The sequence below is a fragment of the Styela clava genome, chromosome 15 (genome assembly GCF_964204865.1).
Source record: "Styela clava chromosome 15, kaStyClav1.hap1.2, whole genome shotgun sequence".
In the NCBI taxonomy this organism is placed as follows: Eukaryota; Metazoa; Chordata; class Ascidiacea; order Stolidobranchia; family Styelidae; genus Styela; species Styela clava.
The window spans coordinates 14089825-14115438 of NC_135264.1; the positions used below are offsets into that span (position 1 = coordinate 14089825).

At 35.3% G+C, this 25614-nt stretch overlaps 3 protein-coding genes across 4 annotated transcripts in view; 2 read left to right on the forward strand and 1 right to left on the reverse strand.

The window, feature by feature from the left end:
* The first annotated feature begins 456 nt into the window (after nt 1–456).
* LOC120333741 (uncharacterized) lies at nt 457–14420 on the forward strand. The gene is made up of 16 exons (XM_039401091.2): nt 457–651; nt 1381–1528; nt 2649–2756; nt 3496–3606; nt 4582–4752; nt 5712–5844; nt 6891–7043; nt 8299–8401; nt 8741–8852; nt 9516–9746; nt 10483–10552; nt 10862–11718; nt 12188–12394; nt 12780–12912; nt 13349–13433; nt 13842–14420. Exons 1-16 carry the CDS (start codon nt 535–537, stop codon nt 14106–14108), a joined length of 3006 nt encoding a protein of 1001 aa, XP_039257025.2. The 5' UTR covers nt 457–534; the 3' UTR covers nt 14109–14420.
* A 724-nt stretch (nt 14421–15144) lies between these two features.
* On the reverse strand, nt 15145–25355 carry LOC120333745 (galanin peptides-like). Its single transcript, XM_039401097.2, has 6 exons — nt 25213–25355; nt 22415–22495; nt 19607–19682; nt 18115–18156; nt 16248–16337; nt 15145–15952 (listed from the first exon to the last, which is right to left on the reverse strand). The coding sequence occupies exons 2-6, from the start codon at nt 22487–22489 to the stop codon at nt 15882–15884; spliced, it is 354 nt and encodes a 117-aa protein (XP_039257031.2). The 5' UTR covers nt 22490–22495; nt 25213–25355; the 3' UTR covers nt 15145–15881.
* LOC120333743 (pseudouridylate synthase TRUB2, mitochondrial-like) overlaps nt 16431–25614 on the forward strand; it is a 61937-nt gene continuing 52753 nt past the window's right edge. For both annotated transcript variants that reach the window (XM_078120558.1, XM_039401093.2), the window contains exon 1: nt 16431–16640. The gene's annotated coding sequence lies outside the window, so the exon portion shown is untranslated. The remainder of the gene's footprint in view (nt 16641–25614) is intronic.

Below are 25614 nucleotides of genomic sequence, written 5' to 3' on the forward strand. Positions count from 1 at the left end.
CAGATTATGACTATTCGTAATAACCTGCAATAATGTTTATTTTCTCTTTACTTTACCGAGACGTTTTGTTTTGCTGTTTTCACTCTACTCGGTATATATATGATTTCACGCAACCTCTTGGTCTATTTACGATTGTAGTCCGAGTGCAGACTCCTTAATCTTACGATACCTCGTTTCACCCAAACTCACCTTGGAATTCTAGTTTCGATATATATAACTACCAGTTGGGGCTACGCGAGACTAACTGCCTTTTCTTGCTAAGACTTTGCGCAGGTGGGTCGTATGCGTATAACGCAATGATGCCGCAGCAAGAACAAAGATGACTACCGGTATTCTAATTAATTCAGACTCTTTAATTGAATAGACTAGTTTTGATACTTCTGAGTTAGATTCGAAAAATCTCAAGTTCAGTTCAGTATCGGAAGTTAAATTATCTATATCTTGACTTTATTTCAGTGTGATTGCTGGCTGCTACTCTAATATTTGAGTAATGAATATTTGAATAAAGACTAAATCAGTAAACTCTTCCAAATAATGGATACGATAAAAATTACTTGCATCGTGATATGTTTGTTCCACGTTGTGAATGGAGCTTTCGGACCGAAGCGGCTTTATAGCATGGATATACCAACTACACCAGTATCTGTGAAGGTGGGTGCACTGAATATTCGTATTACAAGTCATTTAGTGGCTTTACTCGGTGGTCATTTTATTGAGCTTTGACCTCAGAAAAAGTCTTCTTATAAACCAGCGGTTTCCAACTGCGGGTTGGAGGGGGTCACAATGCTAGGCGCAAAACTGATTCCACTTTACAAGAAAACTCTCTTTCTTCCTAGTTTCATTGCTTTATAAGGTAATTTTACAGGGTGTTTTCGTTTTTTGAGCATGAATTGTTTGAACATAAAGGGATTCGGAATCTACCAATCAATACAACGCTATAAATACCACTGATAATGATAAACTATGAATACCTCTGAATGACAAAACAGGGGGCCATGCGTGCTAAAAGCCCCCAGAATGGGACCATAAAAGGTCGGGAACCACTGTTATAAACTATAATTGAAAACACTACAAAAAACTAACAAATATCGAGCAAAACTACAAAAACAGGCTAATGTGCACAGTCATGCTAGAACACCTGGCAAATTTATTGGTCTTGTTGGAGACGTGGTGGACCTATGGATCGTTTTGTTATGATAAAATTGCTTTTCTCTTTACTACTTAACTGGTTTAATTAATTGGTTAAAGATTGTATTTTTTGCTAAAAGGCTATTACTTTTATTTATTTCTAATATTTCTGTGAGCTCTAAGGGAATTTTTTTTTGTGTGCAATAAAGAAATCAAAATTTGCGCATAGCTGTTTTTTTTTTCTTCTTATAGGTGGTCGGAAAAGATCTGATCATTGTGGGACCGTGGTATATCGGAGGAATTTCACATGTTCATTGGAAGTTTCGTCAGCCAAGCAGAATGAAACCACGAATTATCAATAAAGATATTGCGAACCCAAGAGCAGTTGGAAGGATACCACGTAAGTGGTCTACTACCTCATTGTTGTTTTTCTGATTGTATAGATATAAACCAGAGTTTCCCAAACTTTTTGGGGCATGGAATCCACTTCCGTAGATATAGATATAAACTATATTAAGCGCCAATCGCTATTTACTAACGCCCAATTCTACTTAATAATGATTTATAGTCTCAGTAGCTCTTGAAAAGCGTAGCCGCAAAATTTTGGGGGACTCCAATTTGTTTTGTATAATGACCTAATACGACGCTTACTCGTATCTTTTGCTCCAAACAAGCTTAGATAAAACCACTGACATCTGACAATATCGTAACAAATCTCTCCACAGACTCAGGCTACTTTGCTGTCTAAATTATACACAGAATACAAACGCGCATTTTCATCTATTAGCTAGCCAGGAAATGTCAGTTTTCAGCAAATCGTTCAAAATAGAAAAAGTAAAATGGAGTCGGAAAGGGCGCGGGGCGGCGACCTTTAGCATTGAAAGAGCCATTGAATCATTACTGCTTCTAACACAAAACTGCTGTGACCACATTGATCCACGGGAGCCAGAACCCCGAGAACAAAAGAGCCGCATGCGGTTGCCGATCGCTGCTCTATGTTTTTGCATCGGTAGATCCGTATGCATGTAATGCATGAATGTAGTAACAAGAGTGAAAATAACCATTCTAGGCCATGGGTTCTCAAACTTGTCGTGTTATGGAACCTGGGAAGAGATTGACTATTATTTACAAACCCCCACGATAAATTGATGAAAATGAAAACAAAAAACACTTTGTTACTTACCGATTCCTGAGTAAATTAAATTTGAATTATTTAATGACTCGGATATTTTTGCTGCTTTGTATTCAAAAAATATTCAGTATTTTAAGTAAACGAATCTCTCACGGAGCGCTGGAGCTTCGTGTGGAGAATTTTGGGATCCTATGTTCTAGGACTAGGTGATTCGACAGTCTTGCTACAGAGTAACACAAAGATATAAAACTGTTAAATCGCTCAGATAAGTTTTTGTCGTCGTTGATTTAAAATCGTTATTATTTCAAATAAAGACTTGCTGCCAAAATATCAAATTCTTCTGAATCAATACAACATAACATTTTTCAAATACACCCTTGTTTTCCAGCAAAGACATTCAAAGATTCTAGTGCTCTTACTTATTGGGCTGCATCATGGGGAGCGAACGAGACTAGTGGGGCAATGTACGTCATGAGGCCAACAACAACATATAGTAGTAAGTTATTTATATTATAACATATAAGAAACGCCGTACTTGTACCAAAGCGCTCATATATATCTTGAACTTAGTAAATATAAACTCGACCCTATAAAAGTTATCAAACGCAAGAGGGTGTTATCTATGTGGTCGGTACTCCCGTAGTATATGTACCAGGTTAGGGTTAAGCCTGACTTTATTCCGATTTTCCTTATTATAGTTCTATTACGAGGTCGGGAACTGTCTGTGTTAGCCAAGTGGTTATACCCCATATCCATAGGCTTCCGTCCCTTCACACAACTTGATGTAAACGAGGCGAACAAAATTAGTTACCTCCATATTGGTACACACACTTCTGGAGTGCCATATGGGTAATATTGGCGTTAGTGGGAAGGGATTGAATACCACTGGATATGGTTTTGTATAAGAAGATTGCTAGACAAATTTGCGTACCTTCAAGTATCTGGCCGATTATCTTTATACAAAAAGGGAGAATGTTGATTTTCAAATGCAATAACAATACGTCTGATGACAGTATTTATATTCCAAACTATATCAAATCGTCAGCATTACATATAAAACGATTATTGAAATAATCATTGAATACTCTAAGGCTACGCAACCGCAAAGCCGTGGAAAAGAATGAGCAGAGCACAAATAAAACATTATATTAATAATTTGTGATCTGTATATATATATATATATATGTATTGAAATAGTGACGATTGCAAATGGATAAAAATTTCCCCTTATACAGTTTGGAAAGACATTGCAATCGATGCCGGTTGGAATTATGAAAGAGCCCAGTGGGTTGATATGAACAGAGATGGAAGGATTGATTGTTTGACTGCACGTTTCCGTGGTGGAGGTAATTTTTGTCCGTTTGTTTCATTTTGCATCATATCTTCCATTTTGTAGGCCTATTGTTGATTCCAAAGCAATTTTATTTGAAGCTCTGATGGCCTCTGAATATCAGATTTCAGATCATGGGTGGGCAAGGTTTCGGGACCAGGGGGACGTAACAAATTACTTTTATGAACAATATTTACAGTGTCACAAAAGCAGAAGTGGAAAACAATAAGCCTCGTGCCTAAACTAAATAAAATCGTAATCTCAACAAATTCTTTGAGCTATTTTTTTTTAGCTAACATCAAAAAAATGGATTTTAGTTTGGTTGTGGCGGCATCAGACGGGCTAGATTGAAATGCCCAATGGGCCAGATTTGACCCGCGGGCCGTAGTTTGCACATGTCAGTTTTAGAAGATATTAAAATCGAAATACAGTATTGGCGAAAGGCATATCTCCCATAGTCAACCTGTCTTCTCATCCTGTCACCTGTTCAGATCTTGTGCGGGAATAGATTTAACGTTTTTAATGCATGGACATGCTTACTGTGAGAAGAGAGATAAAGTGTTCCCATATAGCACGAAAATATGGGTTGAAATACAACAGCAAAAATTGGAGCAAAATATCGAGTCCCAAATAAAAAAAAATAAAAGTAATAACTTCCAGGCGGCTTCTTAAGTATTGATTATCCGAAATAGACCTGTATTAGTGGCGGAAAAAAATCGATTTTTCTCAACAGCATCGTTCATCACAATTTTTCTCGACAGAAACCTTAGTAACAAGAACTTGGCAAAAATCATGCGCAGCCATGAGTATTTAGGGATAAATTCGTTATTTCAGGTAAAATACATTAAAAAGACTATGCTACACTGTTTTTATTGGCTAAAATGTTCTTTGTATGCTAAAAGTATTCAAATTATAAAGCCGAGAAGGCAAAAGATAATTTTTTAACTTACAGAAAGTAACTAATATATAACATCACTTATTCTTATTACAGTCGGTCAGCTTCTCTGGTTTCAACAACCAAAAGGTCAGGACAAATGGGGCCAACAAATCATACACGAAGGAATGGCAGACGGAAATTTTATTGGATTCGTCAAAGGCGGAAAAACCTATGTTCTAGTGGCCGGACTGCAGTTCAGCACATTGGGATTATACTGGACAATGAGTATGTCTTTGAGTTGACTTAGAATAGATTTTTCTGTGTATAGGTTATTTGCACAACCATGCTTTTCATATGAAGTTGAACACTTCTCTCTACAAGCTATAAATACTGGGCAAAGGACATATCACAATACTCTTATTCAACGTTTCTCAAACTGTGTTCCACGGAACACTGTTGTTCCGCGACTTTCTCGGAGTGTTCCGCGAGACAGGGATCGAAATTGCGACTAAATTAGTGGCCATGGCGATCTCGGCCTACTTCGGCGCCTCTGGGTCGTAAATTCGTCTCTCAACTGGCGACAAACAGGCAGACAGGCCTCGTGCTAGTCTGGGAAGCATGGAGTTTTTATCAACCGTTCAATATCGTTAACCGCCGGCATAATTTTTTGATTGTCAAATTTGCAAGTTTAATTTTACCATAAGCTAAATTTTTTGAAAACTACATGCGATGCCCTTTCCTTATCGTGTAGTGTGAAAATCTCAGTTTTTAAGCTCACCATTTTACCCAAAGTGTTATCAATTGGCAATGCCTTTCAGAAAAAATTTCAGTCTTCACATGATATATATAATATCATCCCTACCTAGCATCTACGGCAGCGGTGTGAAACATTTTTTGCCGACGGACCATATAACCAACTTTAGACATCCAGCTGGGCCACACAAAAATGCGGAATGCGGCTACCGCTTAGCCTTACAGTAATAAAGGCACCGGGCAAAACGGTGAAAGAAGTAACGCAGTGACAAGAGCAAAAACATGTATATTTATGTCCATGGGAGCATCTTTTTAAATATAAACTGTTCGATTTAGATTTGATGCCTGATTGTGAAAAATCTGAGTGTTGACAAGTGCCGCACTGAATAGTTTGCAGGGTCGGGTTGTGGCCCGCTGGCCGCCAGTTGCACACCCCTGAATTACAATCATCCATATCTCTGAATTCAATGCTTAATATATGTGATTTACAGGTCGAACTAACCTCTGGTCGACCAGTCGAATGGTCCGTCATAGAGTTATTGACAACTACGGCAAATTTTATGACGTACAATATATTGATTTGAATAAGGATGGAAGACCAGACGCTTTGACTACGACAGTAAAGTAAGAGTACATTTTTGCCTTTTTGCTATATTGTAGAAAACATCAGCCTAACTTTCCTCGTCTAGTTTGCCATTGTCTTACGAGAAATTCGTGTAATCTTAGTTATTTATTACATTGCATTGATTTTTTACTGTTGCAACTTTGATCTAGAAAAGTGAATGTGAAAAATTCAATTTTTCGTATGGCAAAAATCACAGTAGTTTTCCAGTTTATATGTGGTGTTTATATCACTGATGTTTTAATCGTCATTGAAATTGGAGATTCTCTATTTAAAAAGGTAATTTTGTAATTTATTTCGACGAGCACAAAATGGCAGGAAAAGCACCTGTAAAGTGAAAAATTTTTTTTTTACTTTGTATGAGACTACATCGTAGGCAGTGTTCCCTCTAAGGTGTGCGCGTGTGCGCGCGCACACAGCTTTCAGAGGCTGCGCACACGCATAGATTTACTGCGCACAGACGTATTTCGATGTAATGTAACAATTTTCTCGGTTGGCAGGTTGAGAAAGTTTGTTGTTGGCCCACCCATTACCCGGTTAGAACGCCAAAATTTCTTCATTGGTTTTTGCACAAATATTAGCCATTTCCAAAAAAGTGCGCACATACCAAAAGTTCTGCGCACACATACTACAAGAAATTAGAGGGAACATTGATCGTAGGGCAATCTTTCAAACACAACTGCTAGTTAAATCTTGAAGAACCTGCTGTTCGACAACAATAAATGATAGTTTGATCGTCATTATGTAATTCCAATCTTTGAAAACATTTATCATTAGTGTTTCATGTACAGAATGACGGTGTGGCACATCGCGCTCAGCGCTATAGGAATACGCTCGACACTGCACCTCTGATTACCCTGCGGGGGTTCGCAGGTTCGAATCCCATAAGGGGTAAATTATGTGTAAGAGAATTGCTGGTTGATGCCGGCATCCTCCACCATCAAGTCCATGCATCTAAAAACAACTAACCGACTAACAACTAGTCCCACAACCAACATGGACTGGGTAAATATGTAAATCCTATCCTAATATCATCTTCATATTTCAGTGTTGGAAATTCTCGTGGCCACGTTCTAGGATACGAGATTCCTAATGACATTCAAAACAAAATATGGAACAGAAGAGTATTAGCTGCAGGATTTCAGGGCGATTACAGTCCGGGAAAAGCGCAAGCATTCTGGCCGAATAAATGGAAGAGAAAGTAAGTTTCATAAAGGTTTTGTTTTATAGGGGACGAATTGGTCCTACTTGGCGTGCCACACTCTCGTGTTATAAGCTTGAACACACGTTAACAGAGTGTAACTCCGATCTGCACTCCTTAAGAGGTCAATAAGCACACAATGTATTGTTCATATACTCGAAAGTTGCACAATCGAATTGAATCCAAATAACAGATATATTGAAATATACACTTAATAACTAGCTACACGGTCGAAATCAAATTTTATTCTCACAAAAACATGAAAAATCCTATATTTCACCCCTTGGACTAAAGCCGGAAACACACGTCATGAATGGGTCGATACAAATAACGATTAATACAAAGCAAGCTAAGAGCTAAGTCGTGATAAATCGTTATCAGGGGAATAGGACATTGGCTACTATTCATTGAATTTACATACTATGAATACAAAGGGGTTAAACAGCATTGAAGTCCATAGTTACAACCCACACTCGTTGCAGTTTCAATGTACAGAATTTGCTTGGATTAAGTACTGACGTGAACCTAACAAAGAAAACGATATGCTACTTATAAATTTCCCCGAAGTTATATTGTTTACACTGTCTGTATATTCTTTATACACTGCAGTATGCAGCAAGACTCTTGAATCAAATAGTTTAGTCATCTTTATTCTTGCTACAGCATCCCCGCGTCACACGCATACGGAGCCACTTCCACAAAGGCATAGAAAGCTAGTTGGTCTCACTGCGTAACGCCAATTGATAATATTGTTTATTTATTTATATTTATGAGCTTTATTCTACGTGAAGGACGACATTCGGGACTGGTAGCCTGTTATGGGCAAAGGGAGCCAATAATTAGTTCTGAACCAAAGTTGGTTGTCAGTACTAAATTAATATAGTATTTCGTATCAGACTAAGTTGTCTACACACCGTCCATAGGCTATAGTTACGGGTACAATGCCGAAACCTTCCCAGTCTCAGGCTAGGGTTAACATTATCTTGAATTTTCGAATTACGAATAATGCTCAAATTTGCAAGCTTTCGGCGGAATTTTTGCCATCTAAGTCTTTATGCCATTTAGAGATTCATTAGAAGATCGTTCATAAAACTGTCTTCTGTAGCCACCCTCCACTCTAACCCAGTCCTGTACTCCTGTTTTCCTTGGACATTCATGAGCAAAACAATTCACGAAGATACCGAATTGCCATCGCTGATTTACATATAATAACAGCATAAAACAGGAGAAATAACTTATTCATTTTAATTCTCAGAGCCGACAGACCGAGTATCTTTCTTTCTGGAGCAGGACAAGAAATGTTATTTATTTTGACTCCAAAACCGGCAAGGACTGGTTGGGGTTACGTCAAGTCATCGGTGAGTATTAATTACATTGGTACTTATCGCTTGATAAAGCAATAACAGAAAATTATTTCCGGAATACATTATTCTTCAAGTTAGTGGGATAGCGAATCATGCATACACATAATAGAATTTTTTATTTGATTTAATCTTGAATTACTGATAATTTCGTCACATTTCCTGGCACTCATTGGAAGAGCCTCCTCACCGTCGTAACGAAAATCTACTGCGCATCACTGTGTGGAGCTTTCCTAGAAGCGAGAAGCCAGAGTGCTTATAACTGTGGTGGATTTGTCACTTCCAAAAGTCAAAATAGATAACTTTCATTATTGTAATTTTCTATGTTTTCCTTAGTTACGTGCAGGAACTGGAATGATTGGAATTCCGTATATTGGCGACATTGACGGAGATTCGTATCCTGAAGTTTTTGTGCCGCAAGGAAATAAGCTGCACGTATTTTCGTATGGTTAGTAAAAACATGAATTCAATGAAATAAATTGCTCTTTATGTACGTGTTTTTTGTAGCTTTTTTAACACAAACTAAATTTGGTTTTAATATTACTGGTATAATGAATTACTTAATTTATAGAAATAAACAAGTAGTTATATGCATTTAGAAACAAATTTAGGATTCAGGAGTCCTAATGCACATTTCCACTAATATATTTTTGAAACAAAGATATTTCCGTAATGCGAATGCTTTAGTGCACAGTCTTGTACCACCTAAACTAGTTAACTTCACTCTTACTCAGGGTTGGATTAACCATTAAACAAAATAAGCACGTGCTTAGGGCACCAAGAGAAAGGGGCGTCACAGTAATTTTATAACCGATTGTTGACACAGTGTTTAATGGAACAACTAGAGTTAGTCAGACGACACAGGCCTCAATACTGACCCGATTGAAATGAATTTTTGCTTATTTTTCTTTCTCAAATATCATCAACCTATGAATGTTTGTAGGTATGAGAACTATCCTTGAAAATATTGCCAATTTTTTATTATTATTATTTTTCATATATAGGGCACCAAGTACTTAGGGCCTCTAAAGCGCATGATCCGGTCCTACTTTTACTACAGCACCATTGTATACGGATCTACCATTTATCTAGCATTTACTATTATTTTTAGACTACAACGCAGCCGTTGCAGAGCCACCCAATACAAAAACGAACGAAGAAGGAAAAATAACGCCAAGACCCGTCGTCAAATATCGTCCGCCATTTTTCAGACCAACTGCAGCTACTTTACCGCCGTTAATCCCAAGAAATGCTTCTCTCCCACGACTACCTGCCAGTTCTGGTGGCCTCAGCGGAGCAGCTGCATCATCCTTCGGATCTTCCGGAATCCTCCCCTCTGGCAGTGAGTTTGAATTTATCATATTTCGAAATAAATTTGGTAATTCTAGACGAAATAATTTTGCATGAAATATTCGATTAATTAAATGAAAAATGAATTTTTAGCGCTTTCAGAACATGGTGAAAATAGGCCTTAAACATAAGACGCCAAATGCCTTTTAAATCAAGTTTGATTTGGAATAACCAGTTAAATCCATTTTTCCTACCCTGTTATTTACTAAGGGCTATGACAAGATATAATACCAATAATTAGAACTAATTTATAATTTGCAAAACGCATGCATAATATATTTGTGTTGGTGTATTATTTCAGATTGAAAATAAAGAAACATTCCAGTCTTTTTGAAAATAGTAGGTCCAGAAATATCTGTGACTACTTTGCGTAGACTTGCATAGAATTGCTTAAAACGTCCTACACGAAGTGTGCATATTGATCGTTTTGTTATTGTGTTGTTGTTCTTATTCTAGTTGTTGACATTTTTCTTCTTAACGTTATGAAATAATTGTCTTTCTTTTCAAGTCCTGAACCAAATACCATAGGGCTCACAGGAAACTTGAAATGAATAGAAGTAATAGCTTTCTTGCGACAACAACCTAACAACAACATAATACACCAAACGATTCATCCATATGTATATTTCGTGTCCAATAAACTAAAATGGTATTATTACTAATCATGTATATATAGCGTGTATATATAAATAATTTCATAATCCGTTATTGTCATTTTTACCATGTAGACGTACCAGGAACGGTTGCACCACTAGGAAATTTACCACCGTTGAGGACAAGAGGGGGGGGATCATCAGGGTAGGTTTGACTTAAATTATTTTCAATACACAATCCTTATATTTAATCGCAGGACAAAAGTATTCCTTCTTCCCACATATAGCATAAGATTAAATTACTGCTTTGAATTACAGATATCTGTGCTATGTTATAGATGTAGGATAATTGTAAAATGAATTCATTTAGGAATTTGTTTTTACTATTGCCTATTATTTGGGAACTTTCTAAAATGCATAATAAAATAGTAACTGTTACAACCATTTCTTTATGCTATTTCAATTTTCCCATTTTCTTCATATTTTTTGTTATTTTATTCTCCTGTATTTTTAGCGGATCTGGTCTGCCGGCAAATTTCCCAAGAAACCATCCTTTGTTCACTGGTTCTAATGCGGGATCTGGAACTGGAGGTAATGCAGGATCGCCGAGGAGACAAGGTGCAGGTGCAGCAGCAGGAGGTTCTACTGCAGGCGGAGGCTCAAATGGACTTGGAGGATTAGCTGGAACTGGTGGTGGTGCCGTATCCGGAGGAACCGGTAATTCCGGTGCTGCTCCTGGCACTTCCGGAGGATCCGGTGGAACATTTGGATTGTGGCCTGTTTTAACTCAAAACGGTCCAGTATACATCCCAGTGCCAAATCCCCAACCTAATCTACCAGTGGCGCCAGTTGCAGCAAATTCGCCAGGTAGTGCTTTAGCTGGTGGAAACAACAACAACCCAATAGTTCCCGTCAGATCACCAAACAATCCCATTGTTCCGATAGGTGGAGGCACATCTGCAAACAATCGCATCGTTCCACTAGGTGGCGGCACATCTGCAAACAATCGCATCGTTCCACTAGGTGGCGGCACATCTTCAAACAATCCTGTTGTTCCACTAGGTGGTGGCACGTCTCCAAACAACCCAATTGTGCCTATTGGAGGTAGAAGTCCATTATTTAATCCAAATCCGTTGAGTTCAAATCGACCAATCGTACCACTCGGTGGCAGTAGCAGTAATTCTGCAGGAGTTGATGGGAACACCCCCATTTCAAATGAAATAATCCCCATTGGGGGGAGTTCAGACACCCCTCGACCACCAATGCAGCCTGTTTTTGAAGACGAAACCGAACCCCCCGAGTATGAGGATTATTACACAGACCCTAACGGACCATATGATGAATACTATAACCATGAAGAAACAATTGTTGGTGAGTGATTTCTAATCCCTTTATTTATTTTTGTAATTTTAAGTGAAATGACCAAGTTCAGAATATGTTGGAGCCACGGAAACATTTTGAGATGGCCCACAGGCCTATTAAAAATTGCTGATTTTATTTTTGTCACCATAGTTAATTTTGATTATAGTAACTGTTTTCTGCTACGGAATGTAATTTTCATTCTAATTATTAACGTAAAAGTGCCCATTATTGCACGAAGATTTAGTTTTTCCTTGTTGTTTCTCCTTTTCATAAAAAAAGATAATAGGCCACAAAATTTTTGTTGATCAAAACTGGGCCATGAAAGTAAACTGTTCTAAGCATTAGGAACGCGCTTGTCATCGCTCGTCATATGATTAAATCATTCTATCGGCTGTCTTTTCCTCAAATATAAAAATATGAATTGGATAGACCAATTCTATGATTATAATTTTCTTATTATAAATTCTGTATTTTTCAGAAGAGCCACCGAATCTCATCCTTTCCATAACTGAAGATTCCTATCGCTATCGGGAAGAAGCCGCAGACGCATGCGCGTTTGAGAATAAAATATTATGTAGTCTTCCACAATTGGAAGCAGCTAAGCAAGCTGGGCCAATACCTCTCATTGAATGGGGATGGTTTGGTATGGAAGGGAGAGCAGCCGGTATACATGACTGTTTGCCAGGTGAATGTAATTTTATTACTTATTTTTTTACAGAAAAAACGCATTGATGTGAAAATTATTGGGCTCAAAGCACTATTACCGCTGATTTTTTAAGAAAACAACGCTTTTTGGCTGATTGGGTTATTTTAGTTTCGGATTTTCGAGTTTAGAATTGTCGTTTATTGATTCAAGTACTTTTTGGGACGACGTACGTATGTAGGAGTTTTAATCTTTTGCCACTTTTTATGGTATCACGACCTCTATTCTAGCGACAGTTCGAAAACATTTAACATAGTGTTTGAATTATCGCTGAACGCGTATAGTGTTATGCTCTTACAACGAGATAGAAATGTCTAACTATGCAAATAAATATGATATTTAACATAAATTATTATTTTTTTCACAGGCGAAGTCAAATGGCAAGGTTATAAATGTCATAATGGTGTCGTTGGTCACACTCCAGTGCAGCTATCTACAGCATTGAAAGGATATTGTTGTTCAATCATGCGTGGCGCAAATGTCACAGATAGAAAATTCAGGTTAGAAAACTACCCTTCAGTATGTTAAATTCACTTTTGACCGTTTGGGTAAAGTTGAAGTGCTGTTATTGATTAAAATCACCGTTTTACTCGTATTATTTGACCTTCTTATACAGAATTAGATTTTTATCGATATACCATTGTAACATATATGCAATGTTTTACACTTGAAACGAACTCGGTCGAACCTATTTCCGATTGTAACGAAAATCAGATTCAGATATTTTATTTTTATCATGCAAAAATCAATGCAAGAAAAAAGTGTATAACAGAATTAGAAAAAAATGAAATTGAAAATTACTTCCAGCTGAATTGCGAAACTATAACATCTTTTTTTTTCTAGTAATTTCCTTTCACGATAACCGGTCGTGAGGCTTTTGTAACATAAAATCTCGATGTGAATCAATAATTCATACCTAATATTTCTTTTTTTTAGTAATTACCATTCTGCAAAAGAAGGTTGTGAGTCCCTCGATTCACATATTTGTACATTGGAGGAAATGTTTGATGTTTGGGAGAAGGTACGTAAAGTTTTCTTGCATATTTCAGAATAACATACTTTTTGGTTTCAAATAAAAAATAATATTATGTGCATATTTTTTACATAATAACCACTGGTACATTGACCCCAAATTACTTATCTACAGTCTCTGACACGGCGCCTAGTTAGCAACCTAAAAGTTAGGAGGAGCTGGCTCTGATGACCACATGGTCGTATTGCTCCTTCCAGTCTATACAAAAAAAAAAAAAACTTTGCGTATGTTATTGTATATCTTTTTATTGTTGCTTCTTTTTTCTGATTGACGAAATATGAGTCTATCTCTTTCCCTATCTCTGGTATTCTTATATATATATTTCAAATTATATTATCTGAAAAGTATAACAGGCTATGTATAATTCTAATTGCGTTTTTTTTTCTCAAATTTTAGTCGAGTTACAAGAGCGATACATGGGGATGGTACAACGATGATCAACACCTGATTAAAATGGTTCATACTTGTGATCCTAACCAAGTTAGATGGCCTGGATACGAATGCCTATCTCGAAAATTAGCCACGTCACAGATTGTCAGTTTTGTTCAAGAAAGCGCTTATTGTTGCAATGGCAACTCCGGTGATGTCATCAAATCAAAGTTTTCTGTACTCTCGATTGCGTTCATTTTGTATTATTTTACAGTCTTTTTAAATTGTGAATAAATAAAAACCTACTCTTTATCGTTTGACTGAAATATTTGAACCTGTTTCTGGATCAACTCGTCCGCTCGTCATTTTGAAACTAAGAATATCTAAAAATGCGCAAATATCAACTCGATTTGGTGAATACATGTGAACAGTTTTGGTCACACATTACAGAACTAATTAAATATTGAAGTAAAATAATTTTTAGTCTGTCTCTGTACTTTTTTCTAATTTTATGTTATTAATTCTATGAATTCTATTCTATTAATTCTATGTAAAAGCTTGTTTTAGCTAACTTATATTATGTACAATAAACTGATTTTTTTAAAACTTGTTTTTTTTCCAAAGTCTGTTTTGAAATCATATATATAAGATTTCAGCATCAGACATATTTTTTAGCACTTATGTATGAAAGCTTGCACAAGACATTTTTCCGATGACCAAGTTTAACCCTTTCCCCGTCAGCGCCATAAATTTCAGCCTTCGAAGACGTACGGATAGCTGAGCTGTTGACATTGGATTAGTGAAATCGTTGTCATATTTGTAAAAGAAAAAAAAAATTTCATGGTTCCAACTACGGTGGATTATTTGGATCTGAATATTGTAGACGCTCGGATAAGCACACAAGTGAATTATAGATTATTCTAAAATTAATGGGCCACGAAAAATGTGTTTCGACAAAGATACACACGTCCAACGTTCCCTCTAAGCTGGCCGAGAATCTCCGCGCAGTACTTTCGTTCTGCCGCGCACTGCATAAGTATTGACAACAAGACAAGCTAAATACATACTTCATATCGCGCGCAGACCTTTTTTTGGAGCTCACATGGCCTTCTATTCCGCGCAACTAAGCAAGCACTTAGACTTAGAAGGAACGTTGCACACGTCACTCATATGGTGCGGCCTGCCCAGGCCAAGGAAGTGGGAACTAACAACAATTCCAGCAATGAGCGTTCCAGGCAACTCCCCATCACCGTCTACGTTATATTGCCGCCCATATTGCAGACCTCCTACGGACATCGGAAGTACAAGTAAGCCAACATATGCATGGAAACTAGTTACAAGAAATTTTATTGAAAGAAAGAAGAAAAAACAAAAAATACTCAGAACTACTATTTGGGGCAATAATGGAAATAGGAATTTCAAAAATAGTTTCTATGTATTTGGTAGCTGGATAGCAGGCTCAACTCTTTCAATGTTATATGTTTTTTATCGTCTGACTCATGTATGTATAGCATGAATTCGTGTAAATATGCAGAGATTGTGTTATGTTAAAGTTAAAACAGATAAAATAGAATTAATATATATTGCTTGGTGGAGAAATATCACATGATTCAAATTATAGTTTAATTTTTTTTTAAATCAATTTGGGGGTAGCTGCACAAGTTTCAAGTAATTAATTAACTAGGATAATCTTTATGAGGAAGAGCCCCTACTACCAGTCATATTTTTGGAGTGACCTCGTGATAATTATTGAGTCATAAAAGTTCAAAAGAAACAATGAAAATCCTGATTCAATTCAATGAAGGATGACCTCAATTCACATATGATGTCATTATAGAGCAGATATTAAATGATGAAATATTTTAGAATGAAAATTCAACAATTACAAAAACTATCACAGGAAAATGCAGGAAAAATATTAAAATGCACTTTTTTACACAATTATTCAATGATTTTAGATATTTTTTTCTGATCGAACATTACCATATATTTATCATACTTTAGAAATATGATTTATATATGGTTTGTGTATTATCAGAAAAAGAACTCATATTGAAAATTGTTTCTCTACTTGTCCACTGTTGAAGTCAATTCTGTTCTCAGGCATCGAACAAGAGCGGGACCGAGGAGACCGCTTTCTGTGATAAAAAGTTAGAACAAGAGTTGAATTAGTTTAATTTGATCCGTCTATCTGTCTTAGACCATTTTTTCAGCAATTTTCTAGACTTTGAGCGTTAAATTTATATTAGCTCACCCTTACTGCGCTGACAGTGTCGGCTAGGGACGAAGGAATAACTCACATTTGGCTATAATAATTTGATATTTAGTATTATACCGAAGCGCCATTCTGCATACTTACTTCTTATCGCTATTTTACGATAAAATATTTCTTAATTGAAAGTGTTTACGTAAAAGAATCTATCAAATGTTTACCTTTGAGTTCCAAGAAAGATACAAACTCGTCAAGAAGTTCTTTGATGTTATCTTCACCAATGGCTAACGTGGGGTCTTCATCGGTAGCTCCTGAAAACGAGAACAACAAAATTTACTACCATTGCTCAAAAGTTATGACATAGGTTTATATCTTTGAAATTTTTCAGAATATTATACAGTAATCTTCTCGCGGATTTACCGACACAAAAGTGTGGTTCAGTTGCAATGACGTCATAATTCGCCAGTCACGGGTGTTGATCATGTTAGTCTTCGGCTTTTGAGCGTGGACTGTTACGTTCGTCGTCTGCGTATTTTCGTTTTCTAATCATCATTTTCAACTCAATACATAATGGGAAGGAATTTTATTCAAACCAAGCAAAGTGGACCAATGAGGTATTTCATTATAACATTTATACTATGTACCAATATTATCTATGCTCAGACATACCCACTACTGTACAGACATACGTCATAGTCACACGATAAGTAGCGCTATAACAAGTCTCTTGGCCAAACATTTCGAGTGCATCGTTTTACGAAATTTACCTCAATGTATCAATAATAACACATCTGGATAATGCAGTGCTCTCAAAATGGGGAACGTCTAATCTAAATGATGGTAATACATTTGCATGCTAGTTTTGTCTTTCCACCTATGGTATAGTTATCGATGAGCGTGTTGTTTACGGTATTCCTGCGCACCAATCAAACAGTTGTCAGATGATTGGTCGCACCAGCGCATCGTTTTGCATCTTTCATTGCGGCGTGTGGATCGTAGAATATTCGGCGCGTAAAGTAATTTTAAGTCGACTGCGTATGCTTAATTTTAAAGTTACAGATTGTGAGGAACGCGGGAGTCACAATGCTAGGCGTAAAACTGATTTTACTTTCCATTTCACAAGAATACTCTTCGTTACTTCTTAGTTTTATTGCGTTTTCACTTTTTCGTGCATGAATTATTTGAACAGAATGGGATCTGGAATCTACCAATCAAAATAACGCTATAAATACCCCTGGAATGATAAACAGGGAGGCCATGAGTGCCAAAAGCATCCTGAACGGGGCCACGACAAATGAAAGGTTGGGAATAGACTCTAGATATTTCTGAGCAATATCATCTTATATAAATTGACGATCGAAATATCACCAAAACCTCACAGCGCGGGTATTAAAATGCAATGATTGCCCAGAGTTAACGTTACAGCCACTGTCGCCTAATTTCAAAAATATCCGCCGTCGATTTATCGTTAACTGCGGACATGCACAGGCTCCATAACAGACATATGCAAACCATATTATGTTTACGATATTATTTTAGTTGCGGAATAAATTTATTGCAGTAGGTGTTATTTTAATTGACTCGAGGGTAATATTAATAATGCTAAAAAAATTGAATAAATTCACGCGGTTGATTGGTGCTAACGAGTATTGATTTTTAGAGAATCAATCCTTCTCCGAGATAATAATCTGAGATATTTTACAACCAAATTAAGGGTATTATAAAAAGTTGGTGAATTCACTAAAAATTTGCATAAAATGAATCATTTATATGTTAATGATGCGGAATCAGTTTGGCGCAGGAATTTGATGAACCAGATTAGAAGTCATGGTCCGCTATATGATTAAGCCGCCTCGCTGCTTTCCTCACCCTCGGGGGTGAATATGAAAATTTTATATTTAGTCTGAAAAATGAATTTTGATTCAGTAATTTCTCCAGAGCATTTCTGGTACTTTTGTTGAGGTTTTAGAATTAGTTTTATTTTTCAATGCTCAATCATGCGTTAATATTATTTTCTGTGGGATTAAACAGGTTTAATGTCAGTTTTGATGTTTTTTATTTTATTTAAAAAATTCAAACCTTACTGACCTTGTATTCCGTCTCTTTTTCCAAACAGCTTTTGAAGGGCATCTGTAACAATAAAACATGAAATGTAATCAGCAGAAATAATTTTGCTCCAATATGCCTATTTTTTAAAGGTAGTAATCAATAGAAACATAACAGTTGGGAAAGATTTTATTTAACAATATCGAAAATAGAAACAAAATCGAATATTTGGTACTCCTTTCTAAGAATTGTTTATGAGCTTATGACTGAATATTCAATAAAATCGAGAAAGATTTTTATAGGATGCATCACGTAAATGGCGATAGTTGTTTTATTTCCGTGAATTTTATTTAAATATAAATGCAAAATAATAATTTGGTATATAATGAGTCAAGCTTAGATGAAATATACACTATTGGTATACGTTATTTTCCTTTTTTGCTTGAAGAGAACTGGAAACGGTGTAATAACTTGTGAATGTAAATTCATGTAACAATTAAAGTCAGACGGCAATAATAGATGTGCTGTAAGTGTGTTGTTACTTCAGTCAACTTTACTCATTTTACCACTAGTCCGCTTATTGCAATCGTCATAAATTCGAAATGTGTTTTTTTTTTATTTAGTAACATTCACTTGTGTTATATTTTACTTTAGATTTATTCTAAGTGTGCTTTAGATTTAGGTTGCATAAACCCTTATATCGAGGTTTCCAATTCACTACACACGGTCACCAGCGACGGTCCTGGCGCTCGTCCATCCCCATTTTATTTACTTTTTAATAGCAGATAGTTGTTCAATTTGAGTTTAAATTGGATACGAAAAACAAGGATGTCAAGCTTAGATGAAATAATATACACCATTGTTAGACATTATTATTCTATGTTGCTTGAAGAGAACTGGAAACGGTGACTAGCGACGGTCCTAGCGCCCATTCACTCCCATTTTAATTATTTTTCAATTAGAGTGGATAAGGAGGTGATACTTGATTCCAATAATGCATTTGCATCCCCAATTATTTTGCTTTCGAAGAAATGTTCTGCTAAGTTTTCCATTAACAAGATTGTAATCCTGTAATTTGTGACAAAGAAGGCACTTAGATCATGAATAAATAATATTATTCTGTTTTAATGGCTGTATTTGCCTTTAAATAGTTATATTTAAAAAGAATCAAGCTAGAATTTTTGAAATTGTCATTCCAGATGTTTACAATTAACATATAGTTAATCCACTGTCTTGAAAATGTATTCTACAGAGATCATTTTCTTCCCCGAAAATCATTTACAGCAGCTCGGTTTTCCGTTGTTCTACCTCAAAATAGAACTTTATTAGAAAAAATGGTGCGTTACTGAATATAACTTTAAATTTGCGTCTTTAACAAATTTTTGAAATTTTTGGGATCTGATATTACGCGCTATCACTCCGCCGTATTCAAAATTTTTATTTTATTAATATCGAAGAAAAGAGATTTCGAGCGAAATTGAAAACATTTTCGTTCTAGATAAATAGTGACCATAATAAATAATCTTCGACTCACCAAGTCCAGCATTGTAGCCAATGCTATTCATGGTCCATCCTCCAGTTCCGCGGTAGGGTCGTTTGTTACTGCTTGGCTGTAAAAAAAAAAAATACAATCATTTAATTTTTTTCTTGAACAACATGAATTTTTGCAAAGCTTGAGGACATACATTTGAATTACCGCATTAAATTGATTTATCCCTAAAAGCATTGACAAAACTTTTCAAAAAATTTTCGTATTATGGATTTCATTTTCAAATAGGAGTTGCAAATATACAAAAACAATCAAAAAAATTTTTACGAGAATTTAAACTCCTTTAAGTTTTGAAAGAACTATATCAAATGTTACCAAATTCTCGCAGGTCACGTGCGTCAGAGTTTTATAATAATGTCCCAATCTTTTCAAGCCTACTCATGACCCTGTCTGAAAAATTTATTTTTTACTCTTTCCGTGAGCGTTATATATTTTATGCTTTAATGATCGAATTAGGCTTTCCTATTTACGAAATTGCGTAATATCAAATTCACCGCAGTTATGACAAGTTTTTAAGTGTGTTTGACCAAATGTTGAACTTTGACAATATTCTAAATTTTTCGTAATTGAACTGTAAGTAGATTTAGATTCATGACTTTCTTTAGTGCTATACACATATTGAGAGTTACATAGAAAACTGAATCTCTGTATCTGCTTGGAATCCCTAATTAGACGAACGAAATTGCAGGGAATTAGAACCAGTTTGAGCCCAATTTTATCTTCATGATTGTTGAAATTGGGCAGAATATTAAATTTCTCGAAGTGATTTTAGTCCCCTTATTTCTATTTTAAGGTTCGATCTCCGTCTCGGAATGACCAACCTAGAACGAGCACTTAGATATTGAACTGCACCAATGTCGGTTCATCTATGTTTTAAAATGGCCGTCATGTTATTCATTAAATTTTAAAGACGTTTTTATTGAAATGCAAAAAATTAAATTCAAATCTGGGCTATACGCCACAAGCAAATCAATTTCAAGATAATGAATATTGAGGAAATATATACTAAAATGTGTACATCTAAAATACTACTATAGTTTTGTTGGAATTAGTTTTCGATTTTTTTTGTCTATATCGGGTAAAAAAAGTCGATAAGACTATTAGCTGGTTTAAGATTACCTATACAGGGCGTCCAAAAAGGCGCCCGATTTAGCAGTGGTACCAATGAAAACTTTTTCTTTATTTATTCATAGTTCTTATTTTGCTCGCAGTGCTAATTTATCATACAATAAAATAGTTATTACCTCAAAATCGGGCAAAATTTTTAAATAGTTATTGCTGTGGGCGAAATTTTTTATATACTGTAATTTCTTAATTTTTCAGATAGGGCTCATTTGATATTTTAAAAGGTGCTTGAGGTGGAGAAAATAACTAATAAAAATTTCTGTCTTAGATTTCTGCAGCGCATTACGTAAATTTGTGTGAAATACAGAACATGGCGCCAAATGCTTCAACGATCGCTAATATTGTACTAAAATTTCGCTGGGCGAATCGATCTTGAGTTTTATGCCGCATTCTTACGCACGTCAGAGCACGACAAAGAATGGGTAATTGGGATGAATGTTTTTTGCAAATATTGCTATATTTGTGAAGCGGCACGAATCGGAGATAGGCGTATACCATAAAGCTTTATCAGTTGATAATTTCGGATTGACAAATTGGATTCATTAAAACTGTAGCGCGACATATTTGTGGACAAGGAAGAATTTGTCCTTTATGTTCATTATTTACTGTGCTACCTAATCTCAAACTGTATCTCTGTGCAGTGTAAAAAAGCTGGTCTTACCGGCTTGCGGATATGGTTATATAACGGATATTATACCATTATGTTCCGTGTCCACAGATCTCACCGATAAAAAGTCTAAATATTTTTTTCCCAATCGCCGAATCTCAGGCACAGCAGATAGAAGAAATTGTGCGTGGTATCATTTGCTTGGCTTAATTTCCATAAACCTATTTCATGGATGACATAAAACAATTGGACAAAAATGCGTAACCGAATACCTTGGCCACCAATTCGCAATAGTGACTTGTTTGTTATGACCGTTTTTGCGACGTCAGAAAATCCACTCATATATGGCAGATTTCACGGTCCATTGAACAAAACGATTAAAATCATTCTGACAAATCTAATGACGTCATATTAAAAACCATATGTATACTGACCAGCTCTAGTTCCGGGTATACTTTTAAACTCAAATGAGGCTTAATGGACAAGAATACGACCCTACACGATCTTCGATGTATCAATTAACGCATTAGGAAGCATGAAGGCCTTCTGCATAATTTATTTTGTCAAATTTTTACGCAAAAAAATAATTCAATCAGGCACATAAGGGTTATATATGTACGAGGCTTGAAAAGACAAAACATCTTCGAAATACCCCCGAATACCGCCAATGTAAAAATTACTTAAATGAACACGTGCGGTTAAGATAACAAATTTCAACATGTCAATTTTGCGGCATAAGTACTCATATATAGTCCTCGATTTTCCGTAACATCAGCCGATGTTTATATTGTGCATATAGGCTTCAAAAATAAACGTATTTGTATATTATCCCCAGTATAATTATCGATATATTTCCCTGCGGAATCGGACTGTTTCACTAATCGATGTGGCTTTATATAATTATCCTTTGTTTGTTTTTAATCAGCGTTTTGCGAAATGTTGGTAAAGTGAAAGCCGCAATTAATTAGTAGGCCTATACGAAATTCATTGCTATAGAATTGAAATTTTGAATTTCCAAAATGGTGACAAACAAAAATTAGGAATATTAAAACAAATCTTACCTGTGCTTGTGACGCCATAAACACTTGGATAAGGAGAAATGCACAAATGAGGACTGTAGCTGATCTTTGATTCATCTTGATCTGAAAAAATGGAAGGAATTTAATTCCAAATGGATAACAATAAAAAGTTTCTGTATAATCAGTGTGTAAAACAATATTAAAATTTGAAGTATTTAGTAGTTTAAAATCCGTCAATTTCAGCATTTTTGTTCAATCACCATTAGCACATTACATTATAACATATATTAGCATAGGAAATTTTTTATTTCAACATATATACAATTTTCCTTAAGTTGGTAAACATAACTATATTCTCACTGAGTGATTCCACAAACTTATATTGTTTGTGTTTAGCAATAATACTAAACAGTTTAAGATATTTCGCAATACATATAATAATATAATATATATAATATTATATAATATATAATATATACAATATATATCCTTGTGTTAGTGTTAAAAAAGTAGTGTTGAAAAATATGACGGCTTCGTCTATTTTTTCTATGTCATTTCCATATAGGACGCAATATATCTCAATGCTTTTTTGGGAAATATAATGTGATTTACATATCTATGTCAATGTTGGATCGCAACATTGACGTAAGGTAAGATAAGAACGCCCTAATCAGTGTGACAGGCGAAAATCTTCTCATCGAAGTTTTTCTGACATGGCGTATACGGCAATAGGCGCAACTCATAGCGAGCGACTTATATTGTGTGCGAGAGAAAACGCCTTCTGATACAATCGGCAATAAATTTCATTTGATTTTTAACAATTCATGAGTAATTTATTCATGTCTAGTCGTACAATAAATGCAAATTTCTTGAGGATTGATTTTTTTTCTTTCCAAATGTCAACAATATTGCAAAAAAATTGCATCTTAAGTCGAAATGAACTGCCAGAAAATTTAAATTTACGTTTTATATATGATTATTCAAAAATCAAGTTTTCAATGTTCAATTTACATATACAGATTATTTGAAAATATTTTGAACCAGAAATAAACTAAATAAAATGAAAAATATACATTTTTAATCAAACATTATCCAAATGAAATCTTAGCAATAGCGATCTTAGCTATTGTCTGTTGTTTCGGCTCCTAAACCTTCTAAAATAAGGCATGATAACCATGAATTATTCCCAGAGGAAAAACCTTCGTCTTCGGAAAAATTTTATTCAATTTTATTGATATAAAAAAAGCTTTATTGCCCAAAATTTCTCGCGATTTGGGATGTTGAATTTTAATACTTTCGTACTCCGAAATAAGGTTCTGATATGTGGAAAGTTAAGGTCCGTTTTTCACAATTTGCCCCACCCCCTATTAAACACTTTGTATATTGACAAATTTCCATTGTGAAATAGAATATGATTATCTAACATTATTCATTTCTAATATATTTTTTTCTATACACGTCAAATTTCCTTGACACATGGAGAAAAAATTATTTTAGCGCTTCCAAAAAAAATTTCACTATTCCATTTAGAGTGGATCTGAGGTTATCTTGAAATCTCTTAAAAAATTTATGTCTTATTTGGCAACATTGTTCTTTTACATTGATTTAAAATATATTGAGCTGCCGCGTGGAAATTTAAAATCAAGAATTTCTCTTTTAATTTATCTCAAAATGGAATTCAAAATTGAATACACCGAATACCAAATATATAGCAAACAGTGACAATTTTTTCTTTCAACTCAAATCTAATAATTACACTCAGTGGTTCTCAAACAATGGTGCGCCTCCCACAAGGTGAGCGAAGAAAATTTTTTGAGGCGGCGTGAAGCTAATTAAAAATAGAAATATATATAAAAAGATTTGATCTTGTCCACCTATTTTGAATATTTACATTTCAAAACTTTTCCTTTATTATTTACGTTCCATCCACGTATTCTCAACGTGTTTTTCGAACAAGACATACTTTCGACTTACTATATCTGGTATTTGTTTGTAGCTTATTGTTAGCTACCTATTTTTGAGGTCGTCCGCGAGACTTGGCATTTCTAAAAAGGGGGCGTGGCTTAAAAAGTTTGCTAACTACTGATTATACTAATACAAATTGTACTTGATAATTTTACCACATTTTACATTCGTTTTGTTATATGTTAAGAAAATTTGATACGATTCGGAAAAAAAGATTCACAAAATCATAAAATTATCCGTAAAACAATAATTACTCTAAGCTAAACTTTACTTATTAATATGTTTTGTAATATATATTCAGAAAATCTGAGATGCTTGCAAAGTAGGAATCTAGAATATCAAATTTTATATATATATATACACATTGCATACATTTATATAGATTAATCATATTTGTTTTTTTTTATCGAAAAAAATGCGGCGCTGTGATAGTGTGTGTACCAATATGGAGGTAACTAATTTTGTTCGCCTACTCTACATCAAGTTGTGTAAAGGAACTGAAACCTATGGGCAGGGGGTATATTCACTTGGCTAACACAGACAGTTCCCGAACTCGTAATAGAACTAAAATGAGGAAAATCGGGATAAAATTATGGCCTAACCCTTACCTGGTACACATACTACGAGAGTACCGATTTTTGTTGAAGAGATGTCACAATCGAATGTTACGTATAGAAACCCACTTCAAAGTGAGCGATGGGGGAATTAAATGAAGTATAATGGTTTTAACTTGACACACTATCAACGTGTTGGAATTACACACATTTGGCTTGATCTGTCAAAAAGAGAGGCAAAATTCACCTCTGATTAGCTCATCGCCAACGGTCAAGCACGAAAAATGAAACATAAATTTTAAGATAAAAACATGGTCGTACCTGTTAAATTGGATGTAGATGTTTTCTTTATGATATAATCTTTTCTTCGTTTGTTGCAGCTCTTCTTTTTGTTGGGCTCTTCTGTAGTCTTTGGTTTCTGAAGTCAGAATGAATTTTCCTTGCTCATCCACCGGCTTTTATAGCCTCCGAAAAAGCGCGCTTTCTTTAAACATATTTGTTACGTCAGTCTTAATTCATTGTTGCGTGGGGAATAATCTTAACGACATCATAATAATTGTTAGTCGCGACAGGTTTTCAATGGCTTTTACTCAATCTGTCGCATACAGAACGTCTAATTCCTCAATTGCTAATTAAACATCGTTTGTATAATAGAAAACGGTGCATTATGCATCGGTTACAATATTTTGATCCGGACTTACGGAGAATATAGGTGTTTTAATA

Excerpts from the sequence above, each read along its gene's own strand:
- LOC120333741 (XM_039401091.2), top strand. The coding sequence starts at position 535 with ATGGATACGATAAAAATTACTTGCATCGTGATATGTTTGTTCCACGTT. Across the intron at positions 5,845-6,890 it reads GCTTTGACTACGACAGTAAA|TGTTGGAAATTCTCGTGGCC; the intron begins GTAAGAGTACAT and ends TTCATATTTCAG. Across the intron at positions 7,044-8,298 it reads CCGAATAAATGGAAGAGAAA|AGCCGACAGACCGAGTATCT; the intron begins GTAAGTTTCATA and ends TTTAATTCTCAG.
- LOC120333745 (XM_039401097.2), bottom strand. The coding sequence starts at position 22,489 with ATGAATCAAAGATCAGCTACAGTCCTCATTTGTGCATTTCTCCTTATC. Across the intron at positions 19,683-22,414 it reads TTATGGCGTCACAAGCACAG|CCAAGCAGTAACAAACGACC; the intron begins GTAAGATTTGTT and ends TTTTTTTTACAG. Across the intron at positions 15,953-16,247 it reads ATCTTTCTTGGAACTCAAAG|AAAGCGGTCTCCTCGGTCCC; the intron begins GTAAACATTTGA and ends TTTTTATCACAG.